Source organism: Otolemur garnettii, unplaced genomic scaffold (assembly GCF_000181295.1).
Source record: "Otolemur garnettii isolate 467f Iridium unplaced genomic scaffold, OtoGar3 scaffold00125, whole genome shotgun sequence".
NCBI classification, from domain to species: Eukaryota; Metazoa; Chordata; class Mammalia; order Primates; family Galagidae; genus Otolemur; species Otolemur garnettii.
Window position 1 is genome coordinate 996,409 of NW_003852520.1, and position 14,066 is coordinate 1,010,474.

Here is a 14,066-nt window from a genome sequence, read left to right on the forward strand (position 1 = left end):
CCTCTCCCCCTGGCTTCCTGGGATGAACCTCAGCATCCCCCCTCTCCCCTGGCTTCCTGGGGGGAACCTCAGCATCCCCCCTCTCCCCTGGCATTCTATAACAAGCTTTCTCCCAGTTTATTCTCTTGCAAAACTTCACCTGTGAATGAATCCATAAAGAGCAGGGATCACTTTTATTAATATACTTATACCCTATTTATTTCCAATAATTAATATACTTATACCCTACCTCTAATAATAATTAGAGGCATCCAAGAGTACCCAAGTGTCCCCAGCTTTTAAAAAATGATATATTTGGCTCAGCGCCTGTGGCTCAAATGGCTAAGGCGCCAGCCACGTGCACCCAAGGTGTCAGGTTCGAATCCAGCCCAGGCCCACCAAACAACAATGATGGCTGCAACCAAAAAATAGCCGGGTGTTGTGGCAGGCGCCTGTGATCCCAGCTACTTGGGAGGCGGAGGCAGGAGACTCGCTTGAGCCCAGGAGTTGGAGGTTGCTGTGAGCTGAGATGCCACAGCACTCTTACCCAGGGGGACAGGTTGAGGCTTCTGTCTCAAAAAAAAAAAAAAAATGATACATTTGAGGGTGAATTGTGCTCTGTGCACAAGTGTAACTGACAGAGCTGATTCAGGACCACCTAGTGTATTTTTAGAAGCCTTTGAAATTATCAGAAGGGTCAGGCTTGTTGGCCATCCTTCTTTGCAAATTCCTCGCCAGGAAAATCCTCTCCCCAAAGCAGGGGTTTTAACCTGGGGCTGGACGTCAGGAGGGAGTGTGAATCTCCTGTGATTACAGGCAAAATTTATTGGGTAACGACTTTTTCTGAGGATCCCATATTTCTCCTCAGATTCTCAAGTGATTTCACCTCCTAGAAAGGTAAAGATCAACCATTTTCTGTGCAGATTTCTGGGCAGATTTAGTGAAAGCTGAGAAGAACTCCTGCCTGCCCAGCCTTCAGTGTGGGTCTTCACAGCTCAGTGGTGGTTGCCCCTGTGCCCTCAGGTAGTCTGAGAAGTGAGTCACCTGTGTTTAAACCCACTGGTGTAGGGCTCTCTATCTGTTGTTAAAGTGACACAGATCCTATAAGGGCCTTCCTGTCACCACTGTCAGAAAAGGCACATGTCAGCCATGAGAAGCTAAGTTTCTTTCCCAAGGACTTGTCAAAAATTCCGAAAGTGGTGAGTCCCCTTTTACAGGCACTACATGTGAATTTGATCTGTTTTACGTAGGTAAACTGCAAAAGGTTGGTTCATTTCTTCCCTTTTGAAATCCACTGATACCTAACACATTTAGTTCTTTTTAGCAGCCAACTGTCATTTTCTGTAAATGTTGAGTTCTCGTCTACCAAATACGGACATGGTGAGTATGCCAGCACTGTCCCTGACCTACTTGGGCAGCTGATGGCATTTTAACAACTATCCACAATAATGTTCACCTCTGCAGGTGTAAATAATTGAACCATAGGCTTGGTGCCTGTGCCACATACACCAAGGCCAGCAGGTTCAACCCTGGCCTGGGCCAGCTAAACAACAATGATAACAGCAACAACAAAAAAATAGCCAGACACTGTGGCGGGCACCTGTAGTCCCAGCTACTTGGGAGGCTGAGGCAAGAGAATGACTTAAGCCCAACTTGAGCTTACTGTGAGCTGTGACGGCACAGCACTCTACTGAGGAACACATAGTGAGACTCTGTCTCAAAAAATAATAATAATAAATAATAATAATTAAACCATAAGTATATCAAGAATGGCAGGATTTTAATTATAGAAAAGCTCTTTTACTGGAAAAGCTGAAATATAGGCATGAGCTATTAGATCCATTACAAAGTTGCATAATTCATCTTTAAACTGGGTACTATGAAGCCTACCTTTTGGGTTTCGAATTCTGCCTTAATGTAACCTCTCCTCTCCTTTTCTTCCTTTCTTTCTTTTTACTTTTCTGCTTCATATTTCTTGAGTCTGTTGTTAAGCTCTGAGTATGAACAGGAAACATGATTACTATCCCTCTGAACATCTCTTCAAAAAGTAACTTCAGAACCTGCAGTTGAAGACCTCTTTTTTTTTTTTTTTTTTTTTTGAGGCAGAGCCTCAGGCTGTCCCCCTGGGTAGAGTGCTATGGCATCACAGCTCACAGCAACCTCCAACTCCTAGGCTCAAGGAGTCTCCTGCCTCAGCCTCCCAAGTAGCTGGGATCACAGGTGCCCACCACAACACCTGGCTATTTTTTTTGCAGCCATGATTGTTGTTTGGTGGGCCCGGGCTGAATTCGAACCCACCACTTTAGGTGTATGTGGCTGGCACCTTAGCCACTTGAGCCACAGGTGCCGAGCCAGTTGAAGACCTCTTAAACCAGGATTTCTAAACTGCAGTTCTTTAGTAGGTCATGAAATCAATTTAGATCATTGCAACATTGATTTATATTTTTAGTGAAATAGAATTGATGTATCAGAGCTATTATGAGTAAATATAAGTATTATTTTAAAGATTTTTGTTTAAGTTGCTTACGTATGTATGTGTTTAATAATGTTATGCTGGAAAATACTTAATAACTGGCTCCCTTGTAGATATGTGTGTATATATTTACATAAATTATAATAAATTTTACTGACATAAAGGATGTATAGCTCAAAATTTACAAATAGTAACAAATGCACAATACTCATTATAAATTTCATACAGCCAGTTGATTCTGAAAAAGTGCTTTCATTGATTTTTGCCAAACTTTTGTATCCATAGCCAAACTGTTCTTACAATTCAACTTTAATTTGACAAACAATGCTATAAATAAATGCTTGATACCTATCTGATTCAGCAAAGAAATCCCTCACATTGTTGATGAGTGACCGTGTTCTAGCATGAATATTAATTAATATTTTCATTTACATTAATAAGATTAGAGTGAAACACTGAAGACATGTTGGAACTTCACTACTTTATCAATGACATGAGTGAATCTTTGTTGAACCAGATAGTAATTTTCAAATACTAGAAGAATATTTCCTCAGTTTTAAAATTATATTTCAAATTTTTTGTAGAGTAGAGAGTCTCACTATGTGGTCCATGCAGGTCTTGAACTCCAAGTATCAGGAGATCTTCCAGCATTGACTTCCCAAGGTGGCAGAAATACAGGTGTGAGCCACTAGGCCTGGTCTTTGATTTTTTGTGTATACAATTCACAATCTACACTTAGCAATAGACACTTTTAAATTTAATCTGCATTTAAAATATTTTCTCCATCACTTTCATGATAGAGTATCAACAAAACAATAAATCAAGCCCAATTTGGTAGTGTTTGCTAATTTTCATGGTGTAAATATTCCCACTAGGGTTACTTCAAACTAATAGTGTGATATCACAATATTCAGAGTCAGAAAGATATATGCAGTAACACAATGTTATGTATATTTTTTACTACACAGATATAAGAGACATAACTTCAAGAACAGAGATGATAGTAAAATGTACCGTAGTCCCAGCTACTTGAAAGGCTGATATAAGAGGATTGCTTGAGGCCAGGCGTTCAAGGCTGTTTTTTATTATAATTGTGCCTGTAAATGGTCACTTGAGACCCTGTCTCAAAAACAGGAAAATGTGGTAAAAATATTTAGGAAGTGATGAATTGTAAATACTTATTATCTTTATTTTAATGCAATTAATTTAATTTTATATTTCCATAATCTAATTTTTTTTTTTTTTGCAGTTTTTGGCCACCATTTTTTTTGGTGGTGGGTTTGAACCGCCACCTCTGGTATATGGGGCCGGTGCCCTACTCCTTTGATCCACAGGCATCATCCCCATAATCTAATTTTTAATCATGATTATTTAATAGCTAGCTCACAATATTTATAAAAATGTGAAAATCTATTCTCATCTCACAGCTCATACAACCTGGATCCAGAACACCCTGGTAGAATATCACAATGTAAAGTGCATTTCTTACTGAAGGTTGTAGTTGAAAATGCATTTAAAACACTGCTCTAAAAATCTGCTACTAGTGCTGTTGCTTTCTGTGGCCTGATGGTTTGGTATTGAACTTCACAGAGTTATCTCCATATTAAAAGAGAACTGTAAATTAGGCTGTTTCCCCCACTTTCTTTCATATTCTTTGGCATTTGACTTCTTAACACCTAAAATCAGATGTTTCCCTTTGTTTTGCTTTTTAGTTCAGGAAGACTTTACCCAATTTCAGATCAGACTCTCTTTTAGGGCTTGTTTCTAAAACCATTTTAAATCTGCAACCACTGAGAATTCCCTAAGTTTGAATCTGAAGGGGCCTCAGCTCCGCTTAGCAATCCTATTAATCTACCCTCCTGGTTCTTGATGAGATGACCACTTAGTACCTTCTCCTCTTACCTCAACTGCTCTCCCAGTCCTCACCACCCAGAGGTATCAGAAGTTACCACAGTTAATGTTTTCATAATAACTTTCTAGCTTTTTCTATATGGATATGTAGAATTTGCCTTCCTTCCCCAGTTAAACTGAAATATGATTGACAAGTAAAAATCAAATAAATTCAAGGTGTACAACACATGTTAGGTGATGTTCTTTCTCGCAGGGAGAGAAGGATGGCTTGGCCACGGGTGCATGTTTGCTCCTAGAATTGTTTAAAAGCAAGAAACGACTACATACTCTTAGGTGGCACGTAGCAAAATGTCTTTATTTTCCACTCCCTTTATTGGGAGCTAGTCATATACACCACATTGATCAGTAATCCTAACATCCTCAGTTCTTATCTTAAACTATAGAAAAGAAAGAAAGTCCAGGAATGTGAGATAGCCCTCATAAGATTAGCCTAAAGAAAGAAAGTCTGGGAAAGTAAGACAACCATCTTAAGCTAGCCTCAGGCTATTCCTCGTGGAAGATCTAAAAGAACAATACATTATCTGACTTCCATTGTTAAAGTTAAAGGTTAGGATAAACAAAGGAGTAAAACCTTTCTCTTCTATGTACTCAATTAAATTTCTGAGAAACTGGCTTCATAACTGTTTTTTTATGGTTTTGGAGACCCTGCAGTTACGATGGAGTATTTTACTCACATCATTACGATGGATTTTTTCTTTTTACTCACATCAACCTTTGAGTCAAGTCCCCTGCACCCTTATCTGACAGGCTGACTTGACAGCACAGTCAGGGCTCCCTGTAGGAGGTTTTTATGCCTGGCCTGCAGGCCCCCACTGTGTTTTCCCAGGTCGCTTAGGGCTTCAACAAAAGCACATAATACTCACAAGTCTTTTCACTCAGTTTCTGGAATTAAAAGAGCATGTTTCATTTAATTTTTGTGGGGGGTTACCCCACAAACACAATATTCTGATATGCACACACATCAAGAAATGATTACTGCAATCAAGTTCATTAACATCTCCATGACCTCAAAGGTCACTTTCTGTGTGTGTGGTCAGAACACTTAGATGTACTCCCTTAGTAAATTTCATGCTATATATTAGGTGTCCAGAACTTACTCATGTTTTCATGGAAAGTTTGTACCCTTTGGCCAAGATCTTCCCACTTACCCACCCCTCAGTTCTAGTAACCACTGTTCTACTCTCTGCTTCTGTGAGCTCAACTCTGGAAGGTTCCACATGTAAGTGAGATCGTGCAGTATTTGTCTTTCTGTCTCTGGCTTATATTACTTCCCATAATGTCCTCCAGTTTCATCTGTGTTGTTACAAATGGCAGGATTTCCTTCCTTTTTACAACTGAATAATATGCCTCTGTGTGTGTGTGTGTGTGTGCGTGTGTGTGTGTGTACCACATTTGTTTTATTCATCTGTTGACTGACAACTGAGATTGTTTCTATACTTTGGCTATCGTGAATAATACTGCAGTGGACACGGGAATGTGTATCTCTTCAAAGTAGTGATTTTATTTCATTTGGATATATATCCAGAATTGAGATTGCTGGCTCATATAGTAGTTTTCGTTGTTTTCTTTTTTGAGACAGAATCTAACTTTGTCATCCTTGGTAGAGGACCATGGCATCATAGCTCACAGCAAACATCCTGTTGCCTCAGTTTTTCATTTTTAGTAGAGGTGAGGTCTCCCTCTTGCTCAAGTCGGTCTTGAACTGTTGAGCTCAAGTGATCCACCTTCCTCAGCCTCCCAGAGTGCTGGTAGTTTTATTTTTAATTTTTGGAGGCCCCTTCATACTGTTTTCCATAATGGCTACAGACTTTGCTTTCTGCTGAACTCATTATATATGAGTTATTGCTTGTAATTTTTCACTAAATAATAATAGCTAATATTCATTGAAAAACTGTTTTGCTACTGTGTGTAAGAATGTGAGTTCAATTTGAACCGAAGCAGTGAGAACGTCTGCTGACTCCCCCGGATTGCAGTCTAGATGCCTGGGGATGACAGAAAGCAGGTGCTCCCTGTCTCTGCATGCTCCTCCACATAGCGCTTGCTTCATTCTTTAAATGGTTTCTCCCTTGCTTGTGGCTGCAGCAGCAATTAAGATGCATGCTTCTTTGTTTCAGGGCTGTCCAACCTGTGGCCTATGGGCCACGTGCAGATTGTTTGAGGCCTGTTTTGCTTACCTGTCAGGATCTGCTTCTGACACCACTTGTCAGGGCCCGGGACTGGCCAGGTCTCAGGCTCAGCTTAGGTAGGTTCTGGACATGGACCACTAAGCTACCTTGCTCAGACACAGTTTCTCTTAGGTGCTTGAGGGCTATCTACTTTAGCTGGAGAGAGAGAGAGACAGAGTATCTTAGAGAGTGTGAAGCAGTCTTCTTAGAACAGATAGATCTTAGTCTTTAGCAGAGCTTGGTAATCTTCAGCAGAGAGACGTCATGCTGGCTTTCTGCAGGCTGGAGAGGAGACAGAGTCAAAGTAAGTGGATCCGTAATAGAATGCGCATGCTTTTTGACTGCCTTCTCCTCCAGCCTAATATAAGGCTGATCTCATGCTTCTCCACACCACAGGTATAGAGATTGCCAATTCACAAATGCTCTCATCTCGCGAGCTCTCTCAAGCTAGTTAGAACTAAATCTCTCTCCATGCCCTGTTCACCAAGGTGTTCCATTACAGGTATTTCCTATAACTCTCACTCCTCCTAGCCATAGGCTATATGGGCTGCTACCTGTGGTGTGGGATATCTTAAACATTAGGCATGGACCTTTTTTTGCACATCAGCTTTTGTTAGTGTTTGTGTATTTAATGTGTGGCCCAGGACAACTCTTCTATTTCCAATGTGTAGCAGGAAAAAAAATAAAAGGTTCAGCATCCCATCCAGCCAGCATGAGAAAGATTGATTTAACCATAGTTTTTTCCAGAAGACCCTGCGAAGGTTCTCCTCATGCCTCATCAGCCCAAACTGGCAGAGTCCTGCCTACCTTTGACCAACCAGTGTGACTGAGATTACCAGGGCCCCTGAGCTGAGCGCAATGGAGGAGTGGTGTGAGGAGCCACTCCTGGGTCCTCTCCACAGCACTCAGGGCATTTTAAAATCCTGCATTGTCATCTACTTTTCTTACTTCGTTATATGTTGTAGATTTTTTTGATTTTTCTTCTAAAATGTGGTTTATAATAATTACACTATTCCTTTGTTCAATATACTTGGCATCTTAACTCTCACTGTGTCAGGGAACCTGGCAAACACAAATACGGTTTCATATGGCCCTTCACTAGCCAGCTCTCGCTCCTGATGTCTGAACTGTGGGAAAAGAATAGAGTGAAGCAAGTTTTTGATAAATGCCTTAATATCTAAATGCCCACACTGCTCCCTCTCTAAAACTCATAAGTTATGCCAGGGATGGTGGCTCACACTTACAGTCCTAGTACTTTGTAAGGTTGAGTTGGGAGGATTGCTTAAGGCCAGGAGTTTGAAACAAGCTTGAGCAAGAGCGAGACTCTGTCTCTACAAAAGTAGAAAAGTTAGCTAAGCATTGTGGCGGGCACCTGTAGTCCCAGCCACTTGGGAGGCCAAGGCAGGAGGATAACTTGAGCCCAGGAGTTTGAGATTACAGTAAGCTATGACGATGCCAGTGCACTCTAGCTGGAGCAACAGAGACCCTGTCTCAAAAACTAAAAACTAAAAAATAAATAAACAAATAAAATACTCAGAAATCAAATAGAGTTAGATAATATAGTATGCCTCCCTACGCAAATATGTGCGCTAAATAGATTCAGGCAATGAGGAATACTTGCAAATGCTAATTGCTGCACTAGAGAAACAGTGGTGTAAACAAGCAAACCCAGTTGTACCTGACCTCACAGAACTTAAAATACAGTGTGGAGACAGACATCAAACAACTAATTACACAGGCAAATATTAATTATAATGTTGCTAAGGGGTATAGAGCAGCGGTCCCCAACCTTTTTGTCACCAGGGACTGGTTTCAAGGAAGACAGTTTTCCATGGATAGGGTGGATGGTTTCGACGTGAGTCTGCCGGCAGTTGACGTATCATGGTCTCTGCACAGTCAGGCCTCTCTGCTAAGGATGATCTGTGTCTGCAGCTGTTCCCCGGCACCAGCATCCCCACCTCCGCTCAGGTCACGGGGCATTAGAGTCTCACAAGGAGCCACAATTGAGATCCCTCCCAGGCACAATTTACAGTAGGGTTCTGGCTCCTGTGAGAATCTAATGCTGCCGTTGATCTGACAGGAAGCGGAGCGGAGGCAGCTACATGAGTGATGGGGAGCAGCTGTCAGAAAAGATGAAGCTTGACCCACTTGCCCCTGCTCACTCCTGCTACGGGACCTGCTTCCTAACAGGCCACAGACGGGTACCAGTGCGAGCCTGGGGCTTGCGGACCACAGCTGTAGAGGGAAACAAGAGCAGTCAGTGAAAATGGGCGCTTGGTGTCTTAACCTCTTCTGTTGGGTCTGGGGTGGGGGGATTGTCCCAGGAAAGGGACATCTAGCCCAAGATGAGGAGAATGCATGGGTCTTGGGCATTCAACTACATGGCCATATTCCGTCATAGGATTGTGATTGTGTCATAATTTATTTAACCAATCCCCTGTCACTGAATATTTGAATTTTTTAAAATTTCTTTCTTTCTTTCTTTCTTTCTTTCTTTTTTTTTATTTCTGAGACAGAGTCTCATGCTGTCACCCTGGGTAGAGTGCCGTGCGGTTACAGCTCACAGTAACCTCAAACTCTTAGGCTTAAGCGATTCTCTTGCCTCAGTCCCCCAAGTAGCTGGGACTACAGGCTCCTGCCACACAGCTGGCTATTTTTTGTTATAGTTGTCATTGTTGTTTAGCTGGCCCGGGCCAGGTTCAAACCCCCCAGCCTCAGTGCATGTGGCGGGTGCCATAACCACTGTGCTACGGGTGCCGAACCATAGAACTCTGAATATTTGTTTTCTCAGGAAGTGAAGTTGCTAGGCCAAAAGACAGAAACAGATATTAAGCTTTTCTTTTTATAATGATTTTACTTTCCCACAAGTAATGGGTGAGAGTGCCCATTTTCCTCATGACTGAATCAACATGCAGTGTTCTATTGTTTAAGATGTCTTTGACAATTCAGTGGGAGAAGAGCTGTTATCCCTTTATATCTTTGAATGCTAGTTAATGAAGTTGAGCATTGTTATATTTATATAACTTTTTTCTTCTCCTTTAAATAATAGTAGCTGCTCACTCTTGAGCAAAATGCTGTCTGTAAAGGCTACTTATTACAGCATTTTTCCTCTGTGAGTCATTTGGGAGCAATACAGCAATTTTTTTCATAGTAGTAGGTTTGTAAATTACCTAATGGTTCACCAGTGCGAACTAGTGAAGTGAAAATAATTCATCTATCCAACAAACAGCTCTATGTATCCATTTTTTAAAAAAGAGCACCTAGAGAAAGAGGAAGCTAGAACTTTCAAGTAGCCATCCCCTGGACGGGTTGCTGGAAGAAGGCACGGAGGCGCCACACATCATGTCTTGCCTGCCCAATGCGTCTCTCCATCTGCCTGTCCCCAAGCTGCATTCTTTCATTATAAGCTGGAAATGCAGTAATTTTTTTTTTAAAAAAAAAAGAATGAGAGGCTCGGCGCCTGTGGCTCAAGTGGCTAAGGCACCAGCCACATACACCTAAGGTGGCGGGTTCAAATCCAGCTGGGGAGGGCGGGAACAAATCCAGCCCGGGCCGCCAAACAACAATGATGGCTGCAACTGGAAAAAAAAATAGCCAGGTGTTGTGGCGGGCACCTGTGGTCCCAGCAACTTGGGAGGCAGAGGCAGGAGACTCGCTTGAGCCCAGGAGTTGGAGGTTGCTGTGAGCTATGCCACGGCACTCTACCCAGGGGGACAGCTTGAGCCTCTGTCTCAAAAAAAAAAAAAAAAAGAATGAGAAAGCTCTTTATAAAGGAGATCACTAAAAGGTGGAATGAGGGTGCAGAGCAGGGCACTAAATGTGAGACGGGGGCACAAGAGTGAAAGGGAGATTTTTCATCTACGCTCACTTGCACTTTAAAATTTCGATTTACATGACTATATTGCATATTTAAAATTAAATACTTTTCATTCTTATTAGCATTTATTGTTTTCCAGGCATTTTGCCTGCAGCACTGTGTACATCACCAATAACTTCCCTACTTCCCCAATTTTGACTTCAAGCACCCACTCTCTGATCACCATCTCCTGTTCTCCAGCTCACTTCAGTGCCCCCCAACCCAAAATTCTTCAAGTTCATCAAATCTCCAGTCTTCTGACCCTTTCACCATCCCCTCTACCCCTTCCCCACCTCCCACAGCAGAGTTTCCTGTTCATGATTATAACATTTTCCTTACCAACATCTCTAACCTGGTAAAACCCCACCCTGGTTAAACCCAAGTCTTTGCCACACTCTGCAGTGCTGCTCCTGCAAACTCTCCGGCACCTGAAGGCAAAACCATTGTCTGGCCTGCAGGTGCTCCTGGCGGGGCGCTTCTGTGGGGACGGGCCCTTCCCCTCCCTTCTGGTCCTCTTCTTCATATCGACCTTTCTTGTCTGACACATGGGTCCTACAAACAGGCATGCAAACGGGCTCTCACCTCTCCCTTTCCTCTCCCTGCATTTCCTTCCCACCAATTTCATAGCAAACCAAAAAGAGCAGTTGCACTTTACCTAATTCTCAGCTCCCATGAGCAGTTGGCTCACTCCAATCTCCACAGTGCAGGGCTTGACAAGGCCAAACTCTATATTGCCAAGGGCAACACTCCTCTGTCCCCATTCTTCTCAATCCCTCCGCAGAATCTGGAAGTCAATTTTTTCCCTAATCACTTACCTCTTTTGGCTTTCAAGATCCTACATACTTCTTATTTTTTTCTTGTTCCTGGTCACACCTTCTTGGTTTCATCTCTAATGTTGCCATATCCCCAGGCATGGTCCTAGGCCCTCACTCCTTGTCTGTTGATGACCCTTCCCCTACCCCGTAACTTTATTTACCATCTATTTGCCCCCACGTCCTCGTCTCCAGACTGTCTAGCAGTTGACTGTCAGCATCTGTTCTGGTGCATCTAATAGGCATCTCAGAGTGTCATGACCACAGCAAAATCTGCATTCCTTATTCTTCTAATTCTTCCTTCTCCAGTCTTCCTATTCTCAGTAAATGGAATTCTCCCATCATGAGTCAAAACTCCTGTTGGAATGGCCAGGTGTGGTGGCTCACACCTGTAATCCCAGCCCTCTGGGAGTTGCTTGAGTTCAAGAGTTCAAAACCAACCTCAGCAAGAGAGAGACCCCATCTCTACTAAAATTAGAAAAACTAGCCAGGCATTGAGGTGAGCACCTGTAGTCCCAGCTATCTGAAGCAAGAGGATCTCTTGAGGCCAAGAGTTAAGTGTTGCTAACACGTTTGATGCTACAGCACTTTACCAAGGGTGACAGAGTGAGACTCTGTCTCAAAAAAAAAAAAAGTTGTGCTGGAAAAAAGAAGCCAGGTCAGTTGTTTGAATAGAGAATTGTTAATTAGGTAGAAGGCTGCTAACTGCAAAGGTGGAAAGAGAAGGCTAAAAGGTGCAGGTAGCAACTGCAGGAAGCAGCTGCCCCCCTAAGGGTGGGGACAGAAGCAACAGGCTGAGATTATTAACTTTCAGAAACATAGAAAGAGGGAGCTGCAGAGCTGGAACTCTGACCTCCGAGGGAGAGGGGACTGGGCTGGAGCTTGGATACAAGTTGGCAAATCAGAGGCATTTAATGAGTATTTGCTGAATTAATGAATCTCAAACAGTCCTCATAGCAACTTTCCCCTATTATACAGATGAGGACTTAAAGACACAGAGAAGATAAACAAATTGCTGAATGGCAGGGGAAAGAAAAAGATCTGAGCCTGATTTAACTGTACATTTTTAGCCTTTAATTTAGAGGTGTAACACCTAGGTCGCATGCTTCACTAAAGGAACTATAAATACATTTTTCTCCTGAGAAAAATGCCCATTAGCTTTACAATCATGAGCTCTCGCATGGAAACAGTCTTTTTGTCGCAACTTCTAAAAGTCCTGGAGGAAGTTGGCAGCTGGGCTTTTTGAAGGAGCAGGGCTGATTATTTTAAGAAGATATAATTTTTCTAAATGCTGCTATCCACAAATAAGTTTTAGGAAAGAACACCATAGGTGACATAAATCTTCCTTTCTGAAAATGAAAACCAAGGGCTGGATTCAGATTAGTAAAAGGAGCCCAGTGAGCTCCTCTGCGCTTTCATCTCAGTTATGTCTGCAGGTCTCCGTTGGCTTCTCAGAGTCCAACCGATCAGCTTTCTCTGTCACACTGTCTGGTTCACATGAAGCAGCAAGGAAAACATTCTCAGATCTCGTATCCCTTAAAAAAATTCAAGTTATTACTCTGAGATGGATTTCACAGATTAATAACTGTGATAGGTGTTCTGATCTCCAAATCCTATTTGAAAGAGGTAGAATTGGTATTATCTCAAATTTCCCATGAGTATGCCAGCCATAATGAAAGGTTGCTAAGAAATACTTTATTTCCATCAAAGATCCACTTTGGGGAAGTGGAGCCATGGGTGTTTCCCACTGCCCCAGGCTCTAAAGCCCTTGTAAATAGGTTCATTTCAGTTCCTTGGTATTAGCTAGAATCATACTGGCAAATCTCTGCAAGATGAAATAGTCATATGTTCCTAAATTATAGGATTATTTTCTGTGCTTCAACCATTTAAAGTATCTACATGAATTTGCCGTGAGCAAATATTTCAATATGTAGTCTACACTTGTTACTGTGCTTCTTGTTAAGCCGACAGTCCTTCAAATTGCCAAGACTTCCCACCAACATGTATCTGATTTATGCAGCTTGGATAATTTCTTCCACCAGACATTGGCCTATGACAAAGCAATGGAAAACCAGGGGACCTGGAATGCGTTTAATGGGACATATGAGAAAATAAATTCTGTGTATCTTCAGAAGACTATAAAACAACACTGCGAACATGCTGGCGGGTTCTGACGTCCAAATCCTACTTACGAGTCTCCTGGCCTGTCCCCAGCAGTGGCAGGAAGGTTTTGGATGGTGAAACTGTCTTATCGTGAACGTTAGTCACCACTTTGGAACAAGTGCCAGTTTCCTCATCACAACATGAAAAGCCAGTAACTCTGTTACTCCCCTCCTGCCCCAGTGCCAGGACTGTGACAGGGTCAGCATTTGGGGGTTTTGCCTTGTTCTTATGTTTTAACATCCTAGGAAATACTACACTGCATCAGTTCACTTTATCAGATTGGCAAAGAATCAAAGCCTGATGATAACGAGTGATGACCAAAATATAGAACAATGAGAACATCCATTCTCATCCAATGAGAACATCTGCTGATGGAGATATAAATTTGTTAATCCTCATGGAAATCAATTCACCAAAATTTAGAATATTTGAAGATCCACCTAACCTCAGAACTATCCATACTACTTCCAGGAATAAACTTTGAAAGTTTTCATAAAAGAACACTTACAAGAATGTTCATTGCATCTTTATTGGTAATTACAAAAACTGGAAACAGGGCCAATTTCCATCAAAAGTAGAATAGATAAATTATGGTGTATTTAATATGATAGAATATTTTATAGCTGCCGTCCCCAACTCAGTGCTGTGGCCTTGTACTGGTCTATGGCCTGTTAGGAACCAGGGGGCCAGTAAGTGAAGCTTCATCT

The 14,066-nt window shown here is 42.1% G+C and overlaps 1 protein-coding gene across 1 annotated transcript in view; it reads right to left on the reverse strand.

Annotated features, from left to right (window-relative positions):
• LOC100942737 (high mobility group protein B1-like) overlaps positions 1 to 10,907 on the reverse strand; it is a 40,214-nt gene extending 29,307 nt beyond the window's left edge. The window contains exons 1-3 of the mRNA XM_023517929.1: positions 10,724 to 10,907; positions 8,705 to 8,763; positions 7,578 to 7,655 (exon numbers count right to left, since the gene is read on the reverse strand). Of these exons, the coding sequence (XP_023373697.1) occupies positions 7,578 to 7,655; positions 8,705 to 8,763; positions 10,724 to 10,907 (321 nt within the window). The remainder of the gene's footprint in view (positions 1 to 7,577; positions 7,656 to 8,704; positions 8,764 to 10,723) is intronic.
• Between the last annotated feature and the right edge of the window lie 3,159 nt (positions 10,908 to 14,066).